Consider the following 26,354-nt stretch of genomic DNA (forward strand, 5'->3'; position numbering starts at 1 on the left):
TGCCCGCCCGCTCGCCTGTCCCGCTCCCGCTCGACGCCCGGAGGCGGGGGGGGAGGTGGTCACGTGACACGGCGGCGCGAGCTGGCCGGGGGGGGCGGGGCGGCGACCGCCGGCGGCGGGGCCCGAGGATGAGGTGGCGGCTCTTGTGGCTCCTGTGCGCCGCCGGCTGGTGGGGCGCCGGGGGCAAGACGCTGCGGGGCGGCTTCGCCAGCGCCGCCGCCCGGCTGGAGCCGTGGCGGCCCGTGGCGCGGTTCCAGTTCTACGGTGAGTGCCCGAGGGAGGGGAAAACGGTAGGGGGCAGCGAGAGGCTGGGCCCCCCGCGGCCCGGCCGCCCTCCTGAAGCGGGGCCGGAGGGGGGTCAGGGGTCGGGGGGCGCCGTTAGGGCGGCGGCCTGAGGGGGCGGGGGGCGGGAGCGGCGCAGGGGGCAGCGGGGCAGCGCGGCAGCGCTCCCTCCACCGGGCCCTGCCGCAGCCCTGGCCCGCTCTGCGGGCGGCGAGGAGCCGGGGCAGCGCCGGAGGGGTGATGGTGATGGGGCTCTCGGCCAGAAGCGGGACCCCGCCGGGCCGAGGCAGGGCTCGCCCGGGCAATGGGGAGAGGAGTTGGTGGCAGCCCGTCGTGCTGCCTGGACAGCGTCCCTGTTGGTCAGGGAACGAAGAAGCCCCGCCGTGCGTGCCCGGCGTGGCGCCTCCCGCCGTGTCCCGCAGCCTGACGTGGCGGGAGGGCAGGGACGTTTTAACTTTCACACGCATTTCTCCTTCCCTCCTGGAACTGCACCAAGTGAGAGCAATGCTTGACATTGCACGTGTCTCTTTCACAATCGCTGGGTGTTTTTAAGTGTCACTGTGCATCACAGTGTAAATTCTCACTTTATTATTCCCAATGGCTTTTCTTTCCTGTGATATTAACTCCTTGTTTGTAATAGTTCCTGACGGTTAGTTAAGAGGCCTAGCAGTGGGCTAGAGTGGCCACTGCAGAAATACAGGCTGGAAATTACTCTGCTTGCTACGTAACTTTTTAGTTGCAGAAAGACACCTGTGCAAGCATGGTGAGTGCCATATACAGCGAGGCTGTGGTGGTCAGCATGCTTTTCCTGTGTGCTCAGCGTTTTGGTAGCTTAGACTATTGTCTTCCACAGCTTCATGGTAGAAGAGTTTTGCAGAATGCTTCAAAAGGCAACCATGAAGATAATGCTTACACAGGCTTCCTCTCAGACTGGAGGAGTAGTGTGAGAGGAAAACAAAAATGTTCACAAGGGAAAAAAAAATCTAATGGGTTGAAGGAAAAATGTGACATGAGCCAAGAAGCCTTGGAATGTGACCTTCCAGCACTGAATGAGAGATGGTAGATAGGGTGGGGATAGCTTGTGGAGGGACTTGAAAGCAGTTAATTATTGCTGTCCTAAAAGATAATTGTAGTAGCACTCTAAAATAGACCTAAAGAAAAAAAATGCAGTTTAAGTCTTTGAAAAGAATGTTAAGATCCAAGATGAGTGGTTTAGGTGTTCAGATATAATTTATTCTACAAGTTGGTGTTGCATATTTCCTTAGAAATATTCCTTTTTCTACATGAATATCCACAGCTATACATACTTGGGTCTTAGTGAAGCCATATGGGCTTTTTTCAGAACTAGCTGTTAATTTTTAAAAATCTTGGATTAGCAGCTTAGGTAAACTGTAGTCCATGTAACATTTTACAGATCCCAGGAGATCACCTTTTTTGAGGTTTTATTTCAGGACTGCTGTCTTGCCGCTGGCTCTGAACAGGCAAACCTTACTGACAAAGCCTTATTTGAAGCTGGTAGTAGTCTATAGACCAACATCCAGCTGATGCCTAGGTTAGGTCGGAAACAAGTTTGCTCTGACAGTTTAAAAAACATACAAAGCTTGCTTAAATTTGAATGAGTTCGTTCTCTTGCAGTACTGATAGGTTTTAATGGAGAAGAAAAATCAATCTATTAATTTAGGATACTGTTACATTAAAGAAGTGTATGACAATATATAATGAAAGAATTTGTCAAAGTAAATTGGAGGATTGTAGAATTACCCAGACAAGATAGATTGTGTCAAATGAGCTAGTTCTAAAATGGCTAAAATGTTTCTGTATGTCAAGATGCAGCCTAAAGGTAGACTAACACATTGTAGAACACCTTTGAAGTTTGATTTTCTTTGTACCAAGGTGACATCTGTCATCTATAATTAAGTATTTTAGCTCAAATCAGTCCATAACATGGAGATCCATTTACATAAGTTGTTCTGATACTAGACTTGAGAGCTACCCTGTGATGCTCAGAATCATGTTACGAAGGTCATAAAATACTAGACTTTGAACTAGTTATTGAGACTGATTGAGGTACTGTCTTTCCTTGAACTTGAGAAAATAAAATTTGGGGTGGGAGGAAGGAGGAAAAAAAATGTTATCTGGAAGTCTGTTTAAAAATAAAAAAATGTTAATGACATTTGGGTTATGGTAAGTGTCATCAGAGAGAATCATGCATGTGGTGTTGTGTTAATGAGATGTATAGAAATTGTTTCCGAAAGAGTGTAAAGACTTACGGGAAGAAGTGGTAAAAGTTGAAGGAATAAAGTGAAGCTTTAGTGCTGCTACTTACAAAAAAATCTATGCCATGCTAGCTGATTGTTTGTAACTGACATCAAGGCAGAATAGTTGATTTTATCTTTTGAATATCAAGGTGACCATGCTGTTCTGTGTGTCAGAGTCAAGAATGTAGCAGTAGCTGTGACAAAAGCAGCTAGACTTCACCTGTTTCAGGCACAGGAATGGCAGAAGCTGCAGAACAGTGTCCAAGATCACAGCTGTACAGAGAAGTTCTCTAAAGCTCAGCTGACAAGTGAGTTGCTACTTTTTCCCCTTACAAATTAAGTTATTTGTGTGTTTAGATTATTTGTTTCAGTCAGTTTGGACTTTGCACCAACTTAAGTAAAAGCAGGACTTTGGCCTTCTGTAATTAAAAATTATTACAAGGAGATACAATTGCTTTGTTTGCATCACTTCAGAAGACTTTGCTTGCAAATTACGATTTAGTATGCTGCTGGAAAATTAACAATGCTTGACAGATAATTACTTCAATGCAAGCAGCCAAACTTTATGACCAGTTCTAGTCTCATGCTCTCACTGGTACACAACTCGGAAAGGGTACACTTTGGCTACCCATTCAGTACAGAGATTTTCTTTAATTCTGTTTTGGAGTAAAAGTCTCTGGTTTTTTAATCTCAGACTTTTCCATACAAAAGATTGAGTATTTGAAAGAATTTACAAAGAATACCATTGTCATATGAAACTGAAAACCTTGAGAATATAAATCTTTGGGACAGTCAAATGTACCTTTGAATTGTGACTCTTATTGCAGTGGAATGAAAAAAATTAGAGGCAAATTGATGGAGCCTGCTGCAGTTACCTCTACATTTCTGAAGTGAGTGCTTGTAAGGTTGGGAGTGTGTAGCCCAAAATACACAGCAAAAGAGTAAATTTGTACCTGCAAAGCTTTTCTGTCACAACCTTATGATTACTAGTTTTTCTTTTTTTTTTTTTCTGTCTGTAAGGCAATCTGCAAAAATTAATCTGCATTTTGCTGCTTTACTTCATAACTTGCTTGTGTTATCATTAAATGTGCTTTCACCCTTTAATTTAGTGATTTAATAATTTGGTATTCATCACTGAGTCTCACATTCAGATGTTTTTAATATTTAAGTTGAGAATGATACTAGTACAGAATATGTAGGTTATGAAGGAACATTTTTAATTTGTCAGGAGGCTCGTGTTTTCCAATTCCATGGAAATGGCATTTTTCGAAGATGAGAAAACAAAAATAAAATTATATTTTTATGATAGCACAGCCCTGTCACACTTCGATGTACAAAACATGTTAGAAAATATTTAATACAGTATCAGAGATGAGCTGATCAGGATAAAGCTTGAGTATCCATTTAAATGTAAAAGAATAGTAAAACACTGAAGCATTCAGTTGTATAACTGGAAAACAGACAGACTGAAATAATGATTTTTGCACCATTTATTGATCGTAATACTACAAAACCTACTTAAAGCATAAACTTTCCTTTAAGAAATTACATTATTAGAAACTTCTTTCAAATATATCTTAAGTGAATATAGCTTCTTTTTTTAAATACATTGCCCTTGTGCGGCCAGAATCCCTAGAGTAACAAATAGGTCTCCTGGAATATTGTCACAATGAAACCTTACCCAGATGTCACTTCTAAGGATGTAGTTCCCTTAACACTTGATCTGAGGCGAACATGAAGTGCTGCTGAAATGACTAGCAGTTGGTCCGTCACTCCTGTCTGTCCCAGCAGTGTACTCGCTGTTTGCTACTGTGTTTAGGAATCACATGGCCACAGGGTGAGTTGGATCTGTTTGCTGATCTTTGGCATAATCAATTACATTTTTATTCTATCTTACATCATTTCCTGTGAGTTAGCTTGCAGATTTGATGGAAAACTGATTAAATAGGCTCTGTGTGATCCTTAGTCTTCATACAAATAACACTGTGTCAGAACTCAGCTGAGAGTCAGGCTACAGTTTGCCTTTTATTTGGATTAGGCATCATATGAAATCCTAAATCTGTGGTTAAGGGAGCTGTTTTACTTTGTATATTTGATTGATAAGGTTCATAGCTCCAGAGTGGAATGCATACTTGCTATTACCTACACAAGACAAACTGCCAGTGTTGGAACACTGGGGGGGTTTTGTGGTTCATTTGTTGTACACATTTGTACTTCATGACAGTTGCTGCAAAGAAACCCTGTACGTTTCTTCCTGGATCCTAATGCTGATCAGTTCATGCCTTCAGAGAACAGAAAATAGCTTCCTAAAGTTGAAACAAGTTTATTTAAATTACATACATGTTTTTCACATGTAGGATTCAAATCAGAAATTAGTTCTAAATTTTGTGTACAAAATCTTTAGGGATAATGAGTATATTAAGGGTTGGTATGTACGTTTGCTTGCAGTTTTTCATTTAGAAAGGGCTTTGCATAAAAACCAGAAATAGCTTCTTTTGTAGATTTTTTTAATGAAAGTTTTCTTTCCTCATCCTCAGCCATTGTCATCTTAAACTATTAAGGTGAATTAATATACAGTCCAGTAATTATATTGTTATTTCTTCTGCAGAGATGGCTTTCATTTATGCTTGAGCTGGTTAGCACTCGAGTTCAGTAATCAATGTAACAGTACTTAAGATTCTTGCAGTTTCACCCAAACATACAGAGCCACAGATTTCATTTGCAACATATGTTTATTTTTGAGAGATTGTGCTTGGTTAAGAGTTGCTTTTAGGAAAAATAGTAGTAAGATCAATGAGCAGGTAAAATGTTAGTCTTTTTCATAGTTGGTTTTAAATGTAATCTGATTTGAAATATGTAATTTTATTAGATGATGGTTTCAACCCTTAGCTGTCAATTGAAATTCAGCCTGTTACAGTTTGGGGAAGATGCTGTAAAATCGGCTAAGTCGCACCTTTAAAGCGTGCACACTTGCTTAACGAGTTCACATGTGGCTGTTCCTGTTTGGTGCTCTAAATATCTTTGAAAACAAAGTAGAATAAATTTCACAAAGGTATTTTTCATACTGCAGAAGTATCTGCTAGCTAATACAGAATAGCTAGTTCTATCAGTACTGTACTAGAGGACAGAAATGTGCTAAGCATAGGAGACAGTTTGCAGTTACTGGTTTCTGGCAGAAAGGAGCCGTCCAAGTGAACCCAAAAGCCAAGAGGTGGAATATGGTACATAACCTCACCAACCCTTGCCTGCACCTATTTGAAACAAAAGATGAAGTTGGAAATCTGGTCTCCGGTGCTAGGGCTGGTTTTGAAAACACAGACTGTTTTGTCCTCTGTGTAGTTTATAACCTGTGTATGATGTTGTGGATTTAAATTTCATCTTCATTCAAAGATACGTTTTCTAAAAACAAACTCATTGAATATTTACTTCTGTTTTTGTTTGTTTGTTTTCTTCCAAAGTGAATGTGAACCACACAGAGCAAAATCTGACAGTGTCCCAGATTCCTTATCCGGAAACATGGTATGTGTTTTATGTAGACAAGTTTACCTGCGAGGAGAATTATTCTGAATCCGAGGATATTCAGTTTGAAATGGTCTTACTAAACCCAGATGCAGAAGGGAATCCATTAGATCACTTTAGCGCAGGGGAATCTGGTAAGATTTTTTTTCTTAAAATTAGATTTGTAAGTTAAGGATCTGATCACCCAAACAAATCAGTACTTAATATGCTTGGGAAAGTATGGGAAATGGCTAGCAGAGTCTCTTAACATTTCGTATTCTGCTTTCTCATGGAGAGTAAGCTTTAATTCATTTTCTGGCGTTACAGATAAATCCTTCCCTTTCTCTAGACTGACTTTCCAAAACTTGCCTGACTGGAAGTTTAGGTGCACAAGGGAAGTTAATGTTAACATCTTTGCTAATAGGCATTTTTCCTATGTTGAAATGGTAAGCCTCCACTGGAATGTGAATTTACTTACTGATTTGAATTAATTGATTAAATTCCTTAGCTGTGTAAAATTTTATTCTGTGCGGCATGAGTACCTGCACACTAAAATATTTTGCCAGTACAATTTTAGTGTGATGCTTAGGCCTTTCTAAGCATCTTAGTCACAGGCCGCAGATAGGTATTTGTGGTAGTCCTGATTTGATTTGATTTAAGAAATGCAATTTGAAGTCTTTAGTCGTGCAAAGAAAAACTTCTAGAAGTGATTCAAGACAGTATGCCTAAAGAAATGCCTACATAAAATTGTATGCTTTGGAAATTGAAACCAACCTAATTTATGCTTCATTGCAGTGCTTAGCTTCACTGCTCTGGGAGGCTTCATCACCATGTCTCCAACTTAGGTCTGTTGTAAGGGGTGAGCCCCATAGGCTTAGTCTGGCTTCATATTCATTAGACCTACGTACCCAGCACTGTGCTCAGAATCATATGCTCTACTTGGTCTCAAGGGTAAATAGAGGGCAGCTGCCTTTTTGAAGGGAAGAAAATGCCCACTGAAACATTAAGCAGAGTCTATAAGCAAGTAGCACCGTTAATCATCTGTTTTTCAAGGCTTATAAATTGACTTACCTGTCAACTTCTTAATGATGCTTCTTAATCTACAAACTTAGTTGGCAGTTTTTATTTGGTGAAATTTGTATCTAGAAGTGAATTCTAGGTTACTTACTCTCAAAAACGAGTAGTAGCATTCTTTTGCTAAATAGACATTGTATAGCCCTTAGAAGTGCAGTACAGACTTCCTAGAGTGGGATCTCAGCTCTGTATTAATTTTGTAGGAAGACTTTAAGCACTTGGAAGCAGAACTCTGAACAGCTTGCACGCTGAGTAGGGAGGCATGTAAATGTGTTGGGTGCACATATTTTGACCAAACAAGTAGGAAACCTGGTGAGCTGTACATGCTATGTCTTCCACGGTTGCAGAAGAACACCTCTGTATATTCAGAATTAAAACCTGCGTTGCTGCCACAGATCCTGAAGTTACATGCCTGTGTCTACTTTAACAAAACTGAGGAGGATTAAATATCTCTCTCCCTTGTTTTTTAAGGCATCTTTGGGGAATAATGTTTGTCATTTTCCCATAGACGTGTGTAGCTTAGAACATTAGGGTATCAGAGCTTCATTTCTTGGTTCTTTCATTCATGTGACTAAAAACTGCATAGTTAACAGATGGTTCTAGTTAGGTCATCCTTCACTTTAGTTACTAAAGCCTGACACAGGAGATCTCAAAATTTAATGGACTATAAGGAAAGTATAGGAAAGAACTTGGGACTGTAACTCTGTGATTAAGATGTTTGCCCTGAGAGAGGAGGCCAGCTTTCTGATCACTGGCAAGTAATCTTTTATCATTTTATATGGTAGGGCTTTCTTACGTAAGACATGTTACCAGTGGAATCTAGGATTTCTAAGGGCAGCTGATCAAGTAGACAGCATTTTGAAGTTCTTTGAAGTTAGGTATTTCAGATTAAGTTGCATATGTTTTATTTTCTCTGTCGACTCTAGGTTACTTGAAATTCAGGAAACTTACAAGACAGGTTGAAAATTACCCTTCTGATTATTTTTTTTTATATATATATAGTTGTATTTCAGGGCAACTTTTGGTCTCAAAGCAATCATCCATAATCTGTCATCGATTGGAAAGAGCTTTCTGCCCTAAATGTTTAGTATTTAGTAAAAGCTAGTTGGTTTTCCTCAAGAGTTTTCCATGTCTACTCACTCATTATGGTGAGAAATAACTTCTCTACAGAATCCTTGCCAACTTCAGGGGTCTTTGAAGCAGAAAGATAAAAGTGTGAAAGAATAAGAGATTTCATCTAAAATGCATGTATTTGTCGTTCATAAATCATGCTTTTGTGTAGGTATACAAGAGAAGCAGAGTGGCCCTGAATTTTTTGTTTTAAGCATCTTTATTACTTTATGCTCTGTCTCTCCCTTTTCACTGTATGCATATCCAAAATCATTAATTTCAGCCATGGGATTTGTAGTACTAGCAACTATTCAGGACTCAACCCCTCCAGTTCCAATGTTTTTCAACTCTAGGTACTGAAATATGTACAGTTGCTCTGTTTCTAATCTCTGGGTGAAGCTGGTTGGAGGTTTTTAGCAGAGTTACTTTGCTGCTGGAGGAAGAACATTGTTCAGAATCTGGTTCTGTATGCGTCACTTGGTTTCAAGGAGGGTTGGAGAAGGAAAACTTAAGTTTTCTGTGGGAAATTTGTTTACCCGTTTTTGCTTACAGTTCGCTGGCTTTGATCCTTTTGGAGCTCATGTGATGGGTTCCAAAGCTTACACACAGTAGAAAAGATTTCCAGAATTCAGGTCTTCAGGGAAGCATTTTACCAGACTACTGCCAGACTGAAAGTTAGATGACTTCTGTTTTGTAAATAGTATCAAAAACTTTGGGCGTTTTTTCAGATTGGTGCAAAAAAGCCCATGCCATGAACTTACTATTGTTCTCTGTGCTGGTTTTCTTTTCCCTTTTTCTTTGTCTGGAAGTTTTGGGTCTTGGTCAGCGGTGCTTCTTCGACGAGGTACTTTATGTGGAGGAAGGGTGACACCCAGTGGTTAAAGAGGTTCAACAGAAGCTTGTTCTGGGTTTCTCTCATCTCAGATTGTCCCTTTAAAAATTGAAGCAAGCTAAAAATGAGTCCTTTGATAAATATGTTTCTGACTGATCAAATAGGCTACAATCATTTTCTGTTTATCAAGAAACTGTATGCCACTTTATACTATTTCAGTAATTGCTACAAACCTGTTTGTGTTTGAACAGAATTTCTCCTACACTCAGAACAGGTGTTGAATAAAGAATACTTTGTCAGATCGAATAATAATCAGTGCTCTGAAAAATTTCACTGACTTTCTTGGATAAAAAAGTCTAGGATTTACTCATTTTATCTGTACTACCACTTTGGGGTGACAGTTACTAAGTATTTCCCAGTGATTATATAAAAAACATATTTTGTTTTAGTTATTTACTGCTAATAGCAACATTTCTTTATAAAAACTAAGTTGTGGTTTTTTTTCCACAGGATTACATGAATTCTTTTTCCTGCTTGTCCTAGCATACTTCATAACTGCTTGCATATATGCCCAGTCCCTATGGCAAACAATTAAGAAGCGCGGACCTATGCATACTGTACTAAAGGTGTTGACAGTTGCATTATTGTTGCAGGCTGGTTCAGCTTTTGCCAACTACCTGCATTTCTCAAGGTATCTTTGCTTATTTTTTCTCTCAGTCTTAAAACTTGAAGACCATTGCGTTGTAAAGATCAGTACGTGATCTTTCCTGTGGTGATTGTGACTAATAACTTTTTAGAACTACATCATTGCCTAAATATACTTTTAAGAGAAAACACGCATCTAAAACTCACTCGCTTAAAAAATACCACCTTTTTATTCTTTTATCAGTTACTCTAAAGATGGAATAGGAGCACCTTTTATGGGAAGTGTGGCAGAATGTGAGTATCCTTGTCTGTTTACTACATGTTCCTATGTGTTAATCTGTATAATAGATTAGCAAATGCTGTTGTTGGACTGTATTATGATCTTGGACCATATCACCAGATTTTTAATATCAAATACTTGAAGTTGCTTTTCTGAAAAACAGGTTTTTTTCTGGATCTTTGTAACTACTATTTAAAGTTACAGATTTTAATCTTGTTTATGATTTTTTTAAGGATTTTCTTGTCTGAAGTTTTCTTCCTACAGATGCTTAAATATGTGCCTAACACATGAGTAAATTTTTCAGTACATTGAAGGGTTTTACAGAGTGCATGATCTAGAGTAACAAAACTTTTTAGGAAAATTAATTGCATTTTATGGCGTGTCTCATTTCACCAGCAAATTTAACATTGATTATAAAGAAAAAGTAAGTAGTTCACAGCACAAGTGATATGGTTACAGTGATGCAAAAAACACTTACGTAAAGCATCGATGTTAAAAAAGCATTTTTATCCACTCTGTATAGATATTCCGAGTTCTCATGAGAAATAAAATCCTATAATACCCCTTCCCAAAATGCACTCATTTACTCATGCTGGATTCTTCAGGGTTAAACATTGTTGTTGGGGTTTTCTTACTGTAGTTTGTGTTTCAAGCATTGTGGGGTTCTCTCTAAGCAAAGATACTGGCTTTTGATTGGCTTGATGTACCCCAAAAAGTAGTACTGTGGTAGTGAGATAGTTTTGAGAGAGCCTATACAGAAAAATATTTCCCTTCCTAGAATTCATTTAGAAGCTTGCAGTTGGAATTAACAGCCTCTTGATGGCACTTGGCACCACAGTAATTGGCTCTTTCTTGTTTTAACCATTTGAGTTAGCAGCTCCTTGCAGCCTCTCCAGCAACTTATTATTAAACTTTCCCTCTCATCATAACTCCTCCCCACTGAGAAACCCAGTATTAACTTCTCAGCTGGAACTTCGGAGAGAGTAGCTGCATGTTAGATTTTCTGTGTATGTATTGAAGAGCCCACTTTTATGTGATTAAAGCAAAGGTTATTAAGAATAAGTAGTATTTTTGAATCAGCTAAGTTTTCCTTTCCTACAGTTTTTAAGATTCGTGGTTCCCAAAACAGTAAAAGAGCAGAAGTAATAGAAATGTGGAAAGCTTCAGGGTGAATTACAGTTCTGAAGAATGGCTGAGAGCAACTAGTATAGTTTGAAGATGGAAGGTGCTGCCATTTTTCCTGTATCAGAACAGAAATCTGAGTTAAAAGTAAATTGCAAAATTTCTGTTGACTGCAGTGGGACCAGAATTTCTTTCTAGAAATCTGTTCAGATACTATCCCAAGCAATTATTCTTTTCCTACCATCATTTACTCTTTACCATGTGTTAAATGCCCTCAATCTAATTTGTCGCTTAAGTTAATCACATAAATAACACAGATAATGCTGGCACTCAAAAGCATCACAAATAGTGATCTTTTAACTTTTGGTAAGATCAAAATCTGAAAAGTCAAATAATATTACGTTGACCCTGGGTATCATGGGATTATTGTAATTTTAGAAATTTCTCTCAAAGTCCTTATTTGCTGGCAAGATGTAAGAGATGTCAAAGATTGAAGCTGGTACTGAATTTTTGGTTTATACCAGTCTGAGAATCCCCTTGAATTGTTCCCACAGTGAAGCAGAGCATTGTAAAATAATTTCAAGATCATTTTGCCCAAAATCAGTGCCAGTTCATTTTGTTAAAAAATAAGCAAGTGTGTATTTACTAAAGCACTTGACATTTCTTGAACAGCAAAGGTGTCTGAATAAATTAAGAAGCATTTAAGCATACAAACTGTGAGAATACCAAATATATCCCAGAAATAACATGTTGGCATTTAAGTATATAAACTGTGAGAATACCATATATATCCCAGCAATAACATGTTGAAGTCTGGTTTATATCCATATTTTGCTAGTACTGATGAGTTTTAGGGAAATACTATAGCTGACCTTCGTTTGGCACACTTCCCTTCTGTGCATATTAATCTCTACAATGGCAACATTTTCTGTGCCAATATTTTTAGTAGATGTGGAAGTACATTTAACTTTTATAATAAAGTCCATTTACATAAAAACAGAAATTTGCTTTTGTGATACAAAAATATTTTTCTTGTACCTGATGGCATAAGTGAAAATTACAAATAAGGGACAAATTTAATTGAACCAAAATACTAATCAAGTGAAAAAGAAAGCATTGTTGTGTGTAGCACCCAGTCTCTAGTTTCTGAACCAAATTTGCAATTTACATATATAAGAATCAGTTTTTCTTGTACGTCTCTGCAATGCCAGTACAATGAGCCAGTTTACTCTCAAATCTGAACACCAACTTAAAAATGGTTTGATAAGTTTCATTCAAAACTTACCATGTCTAAAGCTAACAATCGCCCAAAAAGAAATCTTCAGTTCTTTCTACTGTCAGTAGTGCTTCAGTGAGGCTAACAAGGAAAGACTTTAATATATTCTAGCTTGAAGTTTTCTTTATTCAGATACAGCTTCAGACGCAGGTTTGGGACACTGATTAAGAATGTAACTTTATGGAGTATGTGTTAATTGTTCCCACACAGAAATAAAAACGGACATAGCAAAATAAGGCAAAGGTAGTTTGCATTTAATAAAATTAAATACAGGCAAGTTGTTGTTCCAAATTAAGTTTGTGTTAGGGTTATTCATTATATTTTCCTCTTTAAGTATCTCAGAGTGGAATTTGTCCTAAATATTTGCCCTTTCTGTTGCGAGACAAAGTGCAGTTAATTTAAAGTACAATGCAACTATCTGATTCTTGAAGGGAAGTTTTTCAGAGCAAAGAAAGGAGTTCATTTCATAAGATTTCATATTTGCAGTGTGATTAACATACATATGATTTTAGTTCTTTAGCATTTGTAAGTCTATTTATGCAGATGGACTCCTGATCCCAGATGTTTTTGACACAAGAGTGGGATTTGGAAGGATGTGGTGCTGTGCCCGTGTTGTTGCAGAACTGCAGCATAATTAGAGGAAAACTGATAGTGATCTCTTTGGTCACTGGAAACTACTCAAAATCTCCATGTTTTGTGGCAAAGCAACCTCAGCTAGTCAAACTGTGATCAAAATTATGACTGAAGATGACAGAGGCATAAATGTTCGTCCTTCATTTGGGGGTATATAGAACATTTCTCTTTGCTTTAGAAAAAACTTTTTTTTTGTTGTGATGTCGCGACGGAGGGAAGACACAGTCACTCAATATGAGTGATCAGCAGACTTCGTTTATTGTACCTTACAGTCACCTTTTATGCCTTGTTATAATTAGCTCATACATATTACAAAAGTTAAGCTCATTATTGGTTAGTTGCCTAAATACCAAGCCCGCCCCTTGTTTCTCTTCTGTAGTTTTCTGTTCCCACCTGCAACATTCTTTTCCCACCAAAATCTTCCTGTTATTGTGTAACAAGGACAGCCAAAGACAGTGTATTTTGCTTTACTTCAGATAGGCTGAGAGCGATGTGCATTTTTGTTCAGCCAGCTGGACTATGTCTATGTGACCCTTTTCAGCTAGCCAGTTATCCACGTTGTGACTATTTTTTTTGTTTTCAACAGTGTGTGATATCGTCTCACAGATACAAATGCTGTATTTATTGTTGAGCCTGTGTATGGGTTGGACAATAGGCAGAATGAAGAAATCTCATGGCAGACCGCTTCAGTGGGATTCCACACCAACATCTACTGGCATTGCTGTAGTAGTTGTTGTTACACAGGTTTGTATTTTATATTCATTCTTATACTGAAATATACAGCTGCTATTAAGTATGACAGAGCCATGAACCAACTAATTTCAATAATTTATGAGGGAGGGAGTATCAAGACTGGAAAAAAACCCACAGCATAATGTGCACCCAGTATGTCTAATAGGTAACAACACCTTCTCTTTGCTTTAACAATTTAAGGTGTAGCTCCACAGAATGTTTTTGTTCAGCATAAAACCACTTAAGAAGTTCCCACAGTTTTCCAAACTCCTGGCTGTGCCAATTGTTCATAGCATTATACTGCAAGCCAGATCAGTAGAATGATCTAGATTGAAAAAAAAAAAAATTAGCACAGTCATTTTACTGATCCTAAGTTATAATGTGGTCCTGTAAATAGTTGTAATCAGTACAACTGAGGGTTTGTGAAGTACATTGGGGGGGGGGGGTGTGTGACAACAGGCAGAATGAGAGGAAAGACAAGAAAAGCTTGAGACAAGAAATTATGTCACACAAAAAAAATCAAAATCCACAGCGTCCTCCTCTTAGAACCACTCAAATAAGGTGTCTAATAGTCTTTTCAATCAATATAAGGCAATTCTTGAAAGGTTCATGTGCAGGATTGGTCTTGCAAATACACAAATGCTCTGACACATAATTTCATTCAAATGTTTGCCATTAGTATAAATTAGAAAGTCAAGTAAACCAGTAACTTAAAAGTAAATTGTGATGGAGATCATCCAACCCTGGTGGTGCCTTTTGTAAACAAATTTTTTTAAATCACAGCATAAAGACAAGAGAATCTGAAAGCCATTGAGAAAAGCAGGGAGAAACTGGAGACAGTAATGAGGAAGACATTATACTGAAGATTTTGTGCTATTTGAGTAGTATCTGTAATTAGCGTTGCTTCCAAACAAAATAAGTGGACTGCTAAGACATTAAAAGTAGCTGGGAGCTGACATTTCTTGCTAATTAAGAATATAAACCAAAGGTTATTAAGGTCAATGGGTTTGTTGAAATTTAAAGATGGGTTCATTCTGCCTTACTTTGACACCCATCTAGCACAAGGAATTTTACATGCTGGTAGTAAAGAAGACTTCTGAAGTATTTAATTCTATTCATGCCTCTCCACTTGTACAAACATATGGGTGTGTTAGTACTCTGTCACTTGAGACTGGAAAGCTTTTTTGTTGTTCTTTCCTTTTCAGTATACATAGAAACGACACTCGGTATCATCAGCTTGACCTTTTTTTGCTTGTGGTAAAAACTGGGGCAGTTATCATGTGTAGCCTGCTTCCCCCAGTACTGGTCCGTTGCACATTTGTGTTGGCTCTTTGAGCACCACTGAAGCTTTGGCACAAAGTTGGCTGTGTTATTTTTCACCATGAAGGCACAGCTCTACCACATCTCTCCTTCTGGTACCATTGGGAATGTCAAGTTTGGCAGGAATCTCATGGGAATAGAGTATGGATATCAGAGTATGTCATTGCTTGGATGGTTTTGCACCCCCATCTCAGTGTCTGCTGTCTCTATCAAAAGTTCCCTGACACAAGAGTATCATTGTCCCTTCTAGAGAAAATGTTTTCCAGCTCATAATTCAGTACATAGGGAATATACCTTCTGCCATATTTCTTCTCCTTAATACAGAATGCGGCTGTTGAGCTCAGGGGAGCAGGATCCAGCCCGCATTGGCTCCATCAAAGGTGGTGAGCCCAAGACTTCATTCATTGGATTAGTCTGTTGTTCACTCGTCTGTCTAGATTGATGTGGGCGTTGGACCTGCTGTAACAGGGCAATCAATGAGCGCTTTTAATAACTAAAAATCTAGAGTAACCTCTTTTCTGTCCTCCCCTTTCCCAGAGGTTCTTAATGGGAGAGCCAGCTTCCTCCCATGCCAGAGGTTGGACAGACTTGCATGGATTATCAGAGACGTTCTGAGGACTTGCTGTGGATGGTGCTGGAAACCACGTGTATTACCCTAACACAGCAGATAGAGATTGAAGCATGTTACGTTTATTAACATTCTACAGTATGTGTTGTCATCTTCTCTCCAGGGAAGTCAAACAATTGGGCAGTCTAGGAAAACATGTTATTCTTCAACTTAACTGAAGTTTTTACTGGCAAACTGTCGGACTCTGTCTGCTACTAGTTCAAGTTACTCAGTGTTTTTTCAGAGTTTTTTCTCTTCTTTGTACTGATGCTATGGATATTTCTTGTTCTTTCAGAAACACCAAGCTGTATTTACACGTTACCATCAGCACAGGGTGGACACAGCCTCCTAGTCAGCAAATCTCTTGTGGTCTTTGCGGCTGCAGAGAGGTAGCATCTCAAAGGAAGGACACGTCAGCCATTCAGTACCTCCCTTTGCCTTAACTTGTTCTTTATTTCAGCCTCGGAACAAAAGATTCCCAGGCCACTCTCTGTTCATTAAAGATTCCACCCTGCTGCTGAGACACAAACCATGTTCAAAACTTTATTGACAGGCCTTTCCCATCACATAGACCTGAGCAGTTTCAGCTTTCAGGGCTGATCGGAGTGGAGGCAGTGATTCTAAAAAGATAGCTGATCACTTTGAACCAGACCAAAATTACACAGAATCTTACTGCATTAGATGTCACGCTTCACAGGGGTTCTTAGGTACAACCCAAAGTTGTGCTTAGAATGAGCTCCACCTCTGGCCTTAGATCTAAACCGATTTTTACTGTACTGGCATTGCACATCATCAGATCCCCAAGTGCTACATATGGTTAGAAGCAGCTAGTTAATCCACTTTGCCTTGCTGCTGCTTTTAACTTCCCTTATGTTTCCCCCTTCCCCTTGCCTCTCAGAGGTGATCTGTACCATGAGAACTTGCCTTTACTGGAGATTGATATGTTATCTTGGTTTACCTTAAAGTCAGTGTAGGCATAGCAAAGGGGAGGAGGACTTCTACCATAATTGTTTCCTCATGAAAAAAAGGAAGAGTGTCTGGTTCTTCATTGTATGGATGTGGAGGTTCGGCTTGTGAATCTGGAACATCAGGATGATGTCCACGGCAAACATTCTTCTAGCATTTTAAGAGGAAGGCCAGCACTGGACAGTGGTTGGTGTCCACTGTGAACCAAGGCAGGTCTGGAGCGTGTACAGGTGAAGTCAGGCATTTTGAACAGTGTGTTATGTAAACAAGAAGGTGGTCATTCTCCTTTACTTGATGAAAAGCAGTTATGACTCTAGTGTAGGACATAGCTAGTACTAGTCAGCTCTTCAGCTGCCTAGTTCATCCAGTTCTTTTGTCTGCAGCCTAAGGAGAGTTGTTCTTCTGGAATACAATTAGAATCCCCACCCCCTGCCCCCAATTTCTTCTCAGAGTTCAAACATAGTTCTGCTCACTACCAACAAAAAAATGTCTCTGGTATCCACTTTAGCAGGTTGGTGTCTGGGTGTTTTGTCAGCTTGTTCCTGATACTTGCAGCTAAGTGAGCTGATACATGCCTCTCTGTGGTCAAGGTAAGGGAATTCAGGGCTTATTGACCTTAATTTCTCAGGCATAGCCAGCCAAAGAGATTTTTGACTTCAAGATGATGCTTGTCTATGCAAGCTCTTCCTTCACTGAGAACAGATTGCCTAATCCATTTTAACTTAGAAACACTCCATAGCACAGAATAGAAAAGATCTTTTTTTATAAGATCCTGCTTTTCTCTGGTGAGTGAGAACAGTCCCAGCTCATAATAAGAGCAATAGTACATGTTCACCTTGTCCAAGTTTCCAGTGTGTTGCACTGGCAGTTCCGTCTCTGCCTCTAATGCCTCTGCCTTCTGCTTATTTTGGAATATTCTAATGAAACTGAAAGAAGCTGGACTTCTGTGATCTTACATTGCTGTGACTATACACAGGCTTTGATCAACTGATTCCTGTGTTGTTTACACCCTTTAAAGGGCTAGTCCAGAGCATACCCTGCTGTCAGACACTTATTTTCCCATGAGGATTTGGACTTTGTTCTCATGATTCTTTTACCCCAGCTCTTTGTCATCTTCTCATGAAAGTGGCTTCCTTCATTGCTGATACTGTTGGTGTAGGTTAAGGAAAATTGAAACCCTTGTAAGCTCTGTTCTTTAAGGTTAAGCTATCCCTGGGGTCTATCTAAAGTTCCTTCTTAAAGCAGTATCACAACTCCATCTCCATCGGCCTGTATTTCTTCCCCCCTGAAGCATGCTTTAGTCAGGAAGGTTCTATACGTAGGAGGTCGTTTGGTTTTGGGTTTTTTTCTCAGGCAGTGTATGTCCAGTCCAGGGAAGTTAAATAGTTTGGCTATTCCCAAGTGTAAATATAAAAATGGAAAATGCTCTGTACAAGACTGCAGTGATTCTGTAACTGGTAGAACCCTTGTTTGTTGCCTGAGCATGTTCTACCTGGACTGAAATAACTTCTGTGATAAGAATTCATCAATTTCATGCCAGAACTAGTGCTGTAGACTCAACTTTACCAAACACTGTGCTGTATCAGGGTTTCAGGTTTAAGTTACTCCTTGACAGTCAGGTAATTTGATTATTTGAAGATGTTTGCTTGGAGTCACTCAGAAATAGAGTGTTACCGTGGGAACATCTGTCCCTCTGCCATCCTTCCGTTTTCCATCCAGGCAGCTGAGGAGTGAGTGAAACGACAGCAGTCATGCTTGCTGTGTCACAGCCTAGGTAAGAGGGGAGAAGCATGAGAGTACTCTCTGAGGATGTTCTAAGCAGAAATGATCTGATCTTGACTGATGACACTCAAGGACACCCACCTTTGGAAGGCACAGGTGGATTACATGTTTAGGAAAAAAAAGAGATAATATCAGTAACCTTTTTGTCTTTATGTAGTTAATTTAATGAGAGAGCCTTTGAATGCGTTCAGAAAGGAATCTGACTAATTTAGATCTCTAAGTTGAGACATACAGTGTCTACTTCTGAAGGTCTTCAGAGCTACCTCACTCATAAATCAAATTTGCCTACCTTTCTTCAGAAAGCCTGCTTCATTAGGCACCTGAAACCTAAGTGCAAGTTAGATGTGTGCAGTAGGTGGACTGGATTCCAGCGTATATTCAAGTCTTAAAATGCCGTTCAGCTGCTACATGATGCTGGGAGAGTCTAAATTTTATGGGTATTCTAATTTATAACGTTAACATTCCCAAAGCCTTAAAAAGGTATTCTTCAGCAAGACCCATTTTTCATGCAACAAGTAGGTGCCTGCCTTCTACCCAACTAAGATGCAGAAACCAGGCACTTCTTAGCCTGTTTTTCTTTGTGAGAAAGAATATTGATAGATTCTCTAGTGCTCCTACAAACTTGGATTCTGCAGCAAATGGATACAGTGCTGAGAATTAAGGAGGATTGCTATCTTTTGTGTTAGTTATCTGTTGGCTAGCATGTTTGTCCAGATGTTGGAATGGCATTTGGAACATGTGACCCTCCCTTTCCTAGACCCTAGGAGGTTTCTGAGCTGGTTGCTTGCAGAGTCAGGCTCGCTCACAGTTTCTGACCTAGCTGATGTTGAATTCTTTTCTCCACAATGGCACAGCTTCAATAGAAGGGGTGGAGAGTGGCCCACCCAAGAACAGCCTATAGCCTGGCAGTTGCGGCACTCTCCAAGGAGGTGGGAGATGTGAGCTGGATATCCTTTAGGCAAAGAAGGGAATTGTGGGAGATCCAAGTTCAACCTGGGTGAATGCTCGAGCCTTTAGGCTATTGTATAAAAGGGGCAGCAGCACCACCCTCTTACTTCCCCATCTTTGAAAAGAAAGGTGAATCCTGTTAGGATTTTGAAAGAAAAGGTGTAGTCGCCTGCCTTTGAAACAAGCTTTACAGGTTGCAAATCCCAAGTGGAAGGAGACACCTCCCTGTAGCTCTATGGAATCATTTCAGTGGTGGGCTTCCTGCTGAGCAGGCCAACTGTTTAACTAGATGAGTATTTTGGATCTTATGCTAAGGTGCTACATTCCTTCTATCCAAATTAGAGGAAACTTTTAACTTGTCAAACTTTCTGAAAGTTACAGAAGGCAAGAAGTGAGGCTTTGTTCCTGCCAGTTGCACTTGGAGTAGTAGGTAGTGTCAAAAAGCAGTTCAAGCTGGGGGGGGGAGGGGGGGGGGGGGCGGGGGGGAGGTGTAACATGGCAGTCTCCACCAAGCAGAGTGGAGCATGACCAACCAGATAACTTAAATCAGTGATGGGAAGATTAACTGAGGTTTAGTGTAACCTTGTTTGCTCTAAATGTACTTTGCTGCTGTTCTTTTCCAGAGCTTTTTATTAATTTGGGAGCAGTTTGAAGATACAAATCATCACAGCTACCATTCACACCATGGCTTAGCAAGCGGACTGCTCATTGGCCTCAGAGTTTGCCTGGCTTTGTCGCTGGCTACTGGTCTTTACCAGATCATCACAGTGGAGAGAAGCACACTGAAACGGGAGTTCTATATCACCTTTGCCAAAGTATGGGTTACATCAAGGAAACTGATCCCTTCTGTTGTAAATAAAATTGTGGCATGCAATTGACTGAAGCACTAAACTCTTTTCCTGCATAAGAAAGTTAATGTTTAAGTGTCTGATTTGATTAAATTGCACCCTGTCATCATACTCAGGGTAGTCATTTTAATTTGACAAGGAGTATAGAGTGTTTTTAAACAGAAATCCCACCTTTCATTGTGTGGTTTTCATTCTGTTGATTGAAAATTAAACAATGAGTTCATAAAATAGACAGAAATGTAAATGCAGTTTCCTCTTAACTGTCATCTCTTTCTTGTAAGCTGGCATGTAGTTATTTTATAACTTAAACTCATCTTCTCTTTCAGGCCTGCATTCTCTGGTTTTTGTGCCACCCATGTCTTGCAACCATTGCTGTAATATTCAGAGAATATCAAAGAGAAAAGGTATGTACAGGCAAGATAAAAGAAATGGAATTTGAATAGTAGTTCTTCATGTTCAGTGTTTGTTAGCAAACTCATGCTCTTAGGCTGTTAATCTTATGACCCCAAAGCAACTTGAAAAGTCTTAGTCACACAGCTTTCATTGATGCTAATGTGAGTCATATTTTACAAAGGCATACAGGGTTTGAATCATCTAAGGGTAATCATTTCTAGGTTAAGGGAGGGAGAGGGGGAGATTGTTAAGTCAAAGGAAAATGTGGAGGGGGTGTTTTGTTTTATTGTTTGCTTGTTTGTTTTTTAATTAAAAACACCTTGGGGATTCTTTTAACAAAGCTAGCAGAAAGATAAATCAGTGGATTTTTTTTGTTGTTTGCTTTTCAGTCTTCATCCTTTAAAAGCTTTATGTGGCTAAATAGGTCAGAGAACCTGTAGCTGAACTGTATTCTTTAGGTTAAGAAATCTGTCCAAATACATAGTTTGGTTTGTAAACTCCAAACAGTTAAAAACAAAGGTGGACTCACTGGGTTTCTCAGTTGCTTAAACATACTGGGAACTGGAGAACTAGTGTGTGGAGCCTGCCATGTTCAGATAAAGTGCACTACTATTCCAGATGACTGACTACCTCATTCCAGGGTAGAGTTTGCTTCTTTTCTTTATGGTTATAACCATCTGTGCATTTGTATGCAAATATATTTGGAAATCGAGCTTTTAGAGGTATAGGGGATATGTAAAGGAAAGAAAAAGGTTCCACTAAAAATGTATAGTAAATTAAATACTACGTTTGATTTAATAAAAAAACGAAGAAAAATCTGGGGAGAAAAACAGACAACTCTAGAGCTACTCATGAAGAGACTTTTTGTTGTTGCTTTATGAAATATCAGAGCAGGAGGACAATCTCTAGATGTAGTATCAGTAAAGGAAATTCTTGCAATATTTCAAGATTCTGAGCTCACTGAAGGGTAAGGTAAGCAACTACAGTTGCTCTGTTCTTGCTTTCAAGCAAGTTTGAACCATGGTGTGTGGCTGCGGTTCTTACATTACGATAATTTATCTGTGTTTCCTTCTTTAAATGCACTTCATTACAATAAAGAAATACATGATCAATAAATACAATATTTAAGAAAAACATGTATTTTAAAATACTCTCTGTACATAAACTTAGACTCTTGCTCTCTCAGAACCAGTGGTTACCTTCATGCCTTTGATAAATACTGCCTTACACATCTTTTACAGATTGAGACTTGCACTGAAAAGAGGTCTGGCTAAGTGAGCCTGATAAATCACTATCCTTACAGCTCCATGGTTGTGCTAGTGCAAAGTGTTTCCAGATATGTATTTTTTTTCCACTCTGTTTGTTGTAAGAATAGAATATCTAAACATCACCTCTGCTTGTGAAACTGCATGGGTGGTGAATTGCAAGTCTGAAATTCCCCAGAACAGAGACTGCCAGAAGGGTTATGTGACTTGCCCAGGGCTATCTACTGATTTAAAAACACACAGGTGTGAGAGTCTGAATCCTGGACTTGAGATTCATGTTCAAATCTTTTCTAACTGCAGCAGTATTAAAGGGTTTAAAGTTAAACCTCAAGCACTTACACAGCATGCTGATAGAAATTTCTTGTGGGTTGTTTGGTGGGGTTGGTTTTTTTCCACTTACTTTTTCTCTCTTTTTTCCCCCCCCCCCCCCCCCCCCCCCCCCCTCTAGATTATTACCATAGGTGTTATCCTCTGTCAGTGCATCTCCATGGTAATCCTCTACAGACTTTTCCTGTCTCATAGTCTATATTGGGAAGTATCTTCACTGTCATCAGTGACATTGCCACTAACAGTATCCTCTGGACATAAAAATCGACATCACTTCTGAGATGTTTAGGAAGAATACATTATGTAATACATGTGCAATAATGACTTAAATATACAGGTATTTTTGTCGCAGGTGTGTGATACATTGGTTTCACTGGAAAATTGAGTGATAATATCAGAGCACTTCACAGACCTTTGGTCTGACAAGGTCCCTAGATTAATCTGTTAAAATTATTGTGCAGTGGAAAAATTTATAATTTGAATAATTTTATAAATATTGTTTGTGTACCATGTGGTGCTGAGCTGTATCACAGAAAAGTGCAATGAATCTTTTCTGTCCCATTCACAGACACAAAAACACATCCTTACTTTATATCAATACTAGGTTTGAAGGTCTTATAAAATGCAGTTCTTAAAACATCTACAAGCTCAAACAAGTCCAAAATAGGCCAGTTGTGAAATTGGTGTGATGCATAATGATGAGTACAAGTTCTTTTATTTTCATGCTTTAGAGAAAATGCATTTTATGTCTAAGTATAAAAGAAGGGGAAACAAAAGAGGTAGAGTCCTCCAGAAAACACATGAAAAATGATCACAACTGGCTGTGAGAAACTTTCCTTTATTATTGGTGTAAAAGCAAAGCCTTTTTTGCAACTAATGTTCATACTGGTTACAATTGTAATGAAAACGAAGGTAGGGTTTATATTTGCCTTTAAAAAAAAATGTAACTAAAAATTTCATCTAGTAATGAAGGTCTAAACAGTATTTGAGGCTTAGAAGACATAGCAACATAAAGGTAATTAAAACAGCAGGCTTGCATCTTCTAAAGAAAAAAAAGGCAGAGAAAATGGAATGGGTGATGTGGTACTAGAATTTTAATCCTGATATAATTCATTTCTGTTACATTGAGGATTCAATCATAATTAAGCCATATACACAGATTAAATTAACAGAAGCATTTCAAATAAATGTTGGTTTCAGTCATCAACTACCCATGAATTCCTGCCCAAGGATACTTAATCAGGATTAAATTTTCTATGAATAATTGAAAAACAAAATACTCACTGGATTTGTTATAATCCATGTTGGCACTGGGTTCTAAGTAGTTGCCATCTTCCATCCATTGTAATAAAGCCATACTACTTTGTGATGCCCTAGCATTCAGAAAGCCAGTGTAAATATATACTTTATTGAAGTGCCTATTTATTGAGTATGATTAAATCATGCTGACTTTTTTTTCCCTTCATAAGAATGTACATATTGCCATTGTGACTGAAATCTTTCTTTTTGAATTTAGTTTAGTATTTGTCAAATTTTAGACTTCTTTTCATTCATGTATGTTTCTTCACAAAATGGATTTTATTTTCTAGTAAATGAATGTTTGTTTCTTCTTAAAAGTGTGTATTTAATTATGTCTCTATGAAAACATGAAGACACCAAGGTTCTAGCTTTAAAATAGCCCTAACTTTAGTATTCGTGCTTGCCTCAGTTGTGAGCATAGTTGAAACATAAGTCTATTCCATTTTAGTTTAGAGGCAAAACTAGACATTTGCCTTTGACTAAGGCAAAATGGCAACATGACAAAGTTGCTCATTAAATCATCTCCTTTCTTATTGTCTGTAATTCAGATCAAGAATGGCAGGTTGAGGCTAGAAAAGATGAGATACTATGATTTCACACAATCTTCAGAATGATTAAAAGATTAATTATTACATTCCTCTGATAACCACACAAAAATATTATTGGTTAAAACTTCAGTCTTTATTTCCCTGCTTATCTCTGTACTTTTCATCTTCTCAAGAAAAAAGCATCCTGTTTTTGATAAGTCTCCAATAATGCAGTAGAAGACTTCTATCTGTCCTCATGTATAAGACATGAAATTCACACATAAAATAGAATTTTGCGATAGACACAAGAGCTGCTTTACAGTTTATGATCCATGATGATAAAAGTTTTAATCTATGCAGAAAAATCTGTATGTGACTTTCAGAAGAAGCACAATTTGTTCTATTCTCCAGAAGTATTTTCTTACTTCCTGTAGTCCTTCTGACTTCAATCGGTCAGTATTAAGGTAAATGGTATCTTAATTTCACCTTATAAATACACCCTGCAACAATTCATAAAATGAATTCATAGTTAATCAGAGCGTAAATATGAAGCATAAGATGTTGTCTCTTGATCTTTTCCAGATTGCCCCATAAGTCAACAGGTATCATTATCCTCTTAGTTTGGCATAGAATCCAGCGATTTGAAAATAAAATTTTAATTTTGCTATTAACGTAACTGTAGCAATTAAGTATCACTGTCTCATGGTAAGCGGTACAGAGGACACGCGTTTCTGCCCAGGTCTGTTAGCATTCTTTCCTAACCAACACTCACCAATTTTATGTTATTAAATCATAAATGCGTACTGTAGCAGTAGGTCAGTATGACTGCAATAATATTCAAGATGTCGGCTGATTCGGTACAGGTTATCTTTGGGGGGAGTCCTCAAGTATGACTAATTTACAAAGCTTCACCTGCACACTAGCCTGAAGCTTGCTGCCTCAGGATCATGCCTGAATAGTGGTTTAAGTATGTGAAAGCCTCTCTCTCTTCTTCCTAACGTACATTTTCTGTGAGACCCGCTGATAAGATCTTGCTTTTTTCATGCTTATTCACACAGTTACCCATTTTATCAATTTGGTTTCATAACCTCATGTTGAAAGAATAGCTTCCAGCCTTCTTTCACTTGTCTTCAATCAGCGCATCCTGACTGGAAAACTTTTTCCTTCTCGTTCTCTAAAATATGCTTTCTGTCTCACACACAGAATGAAAAAAAATTCTGTCACAAACAGAGGGTCTTGCATACATCTGAGGAACTCACAATGTACCCTATGCCAGCTATGCATTAGGTGACAGCAGCAGAGAAGAGCACTCCTTCAGTGATGCCTGCAGCCCCGGTGTGTACGTGGTGCACGTTTGTGCCTGCTGAAAGCTGCTGCATACCCCGGGAATTCTCTGGGAGAATTCTCTGGGAGAGCTGTCGCAGCTGCAGGCTCCCTGCCGCCTCAGCACTGCGAGGGGCTGAAGCACGTTCCCCCTGAAGGCAGCGCTGCCGCTGCTGCCCCTGGTGAACAGCACCGCATAGTCGAAGTCAAGTGATGACATCTCACTTGCGAGTTTCTGTGTATTACGCAGTTCTGGTTTAAATCCAGTTGCAGTTACAGCCTATACTAATTCTGTCGCCTGCCTTCATTTTGGTGCTTGGAAAAGGTAAGTGTGTATTGACAAGTTGTAGCAAACTGAAGCTGGTTCTGCTCTGAAGAAATCCACATCTAACGTGCAAGACAGCATCTCCTTGCCAACTGTCACCTTTTCCACTGGCACAGATGCCAGTTTGCATCAATCATAATTTACTGGTTTTGGGGGGAGGATCCTGGTTCAGGAGAAATGAAGGTGAGATCACCAGCTCAGTCTATGAGACCCCCGCAAGCTGCGAGGAGGGATCATCTTGCATTGCTCCCAACCAGCGATGCGGGGGCTGGAGCAGTTCTAGGGCTCATCACGAGTCTCCAAAACTATTTGCTCCCCTTCTGTGTAGAATGTGTTTATTGTACATGCATTTAAAGTGCTTCAGGTAGGAAAATGAATATTTACAATTAAATATATGTAAATGGAAGTGGAAAGGCTTGATTGGAAAAATATCAAGTTTTTAATACATATTACTGTGCTAAGGCCTCCCACACAAGATGAACATTTATAGTCGGATCTAATGAATATTCCTTTCTATTTCCTGTGCCAATGGAGAGCCATGGAGTATCAAAATCTTTTTGTTTGCATCTTGGTCCTCTACAAAACTGGAAGAATATTTTATTTGATTTGGCTCTGGTTTATTCTGTGCAATGTTATGCCTCTAGTTGGTACAATAAATGTTTATTGGGCTGGCCAAAGCTGA

General features: G+C 39.0%; 1 protein-coding gene across 2 annotated transcripts; it reads left to right on the forward strand.

Annotated features, from left to right (window-relative positions):
* Positions 1-99: 99 nt before the first annotated feature.
* Positions 100-26,354, forward strand: GPR180 (G protein-coupled receptor 180). Of its 2 annotated transcripts, none has more exons than XM_037377172.1 (9): positions 100-264; positions 2,690-2,848; positions 5,999-6,193; positions 9,565-9,745; positions 9,944-9,993; positions 13,597-13,754; positions 19,989-20,180; positions 20,540-20,617; positions 25,228-26,354. In XM_037377172.1, the coding sequence occupies exons 1-9, from the start codon at positions 129-131 to the stop codon at positions 25,309-25,311; spliced, it is 1,233 nt and encodes a 410-aa protein (XP_037233069.1). In that variant the 5' UTR covers positions 100-128; the 3' UTR covers positions 25,312-26,354. The 2 variants fall into 2 exon arrangements, with proteins under 2 accessions (XP_037233069.1, XP_037233068.1); XM_037377171.1 differs by lacking the exon at positions 25,228-26,354 and adding an exon at positions 22,320-23,814.

Source organism: Falco rusticolus, chromosome 2, assembly GCF_015220075.1.
Source record: "Falco rusticolus isolate bFalRus1 chromosome 2, bFalRus1.pri, whole genome shotgun sequence".
Classification (NCBI taxonomy): domain Eukaryota; kingdom Metazoa; phylum Chordata; class Aves; order Falconiformes; family Falconidae; genus Falco; species Falco rusticolus.

Bases quoted from the DNA above. Each gene is read 5' to 3' on its own strand.
- GPR180 (XM_037377171.1), top strand. From the start codon at position 129: ATGAGGTGGCGGCTCTTGTGGCTCCTGTGCGCCGCCGGCTGGTGGGGC. The intron at 265-2,689 runs GTGAGTGCCCGA...TTGAATATCAAG, and splicing joins GGCGCGGTTCCAGTTCTACG to GTGACCATGCTGTTCTGTGT. The intron at 2,849-5,998 runs GTGAGTTGCTAC...TTTCTTCCAAAG, and splicing joins CTCTAAAGCTCAGCTGACAA to TGAATGTGAACCACACAGAG.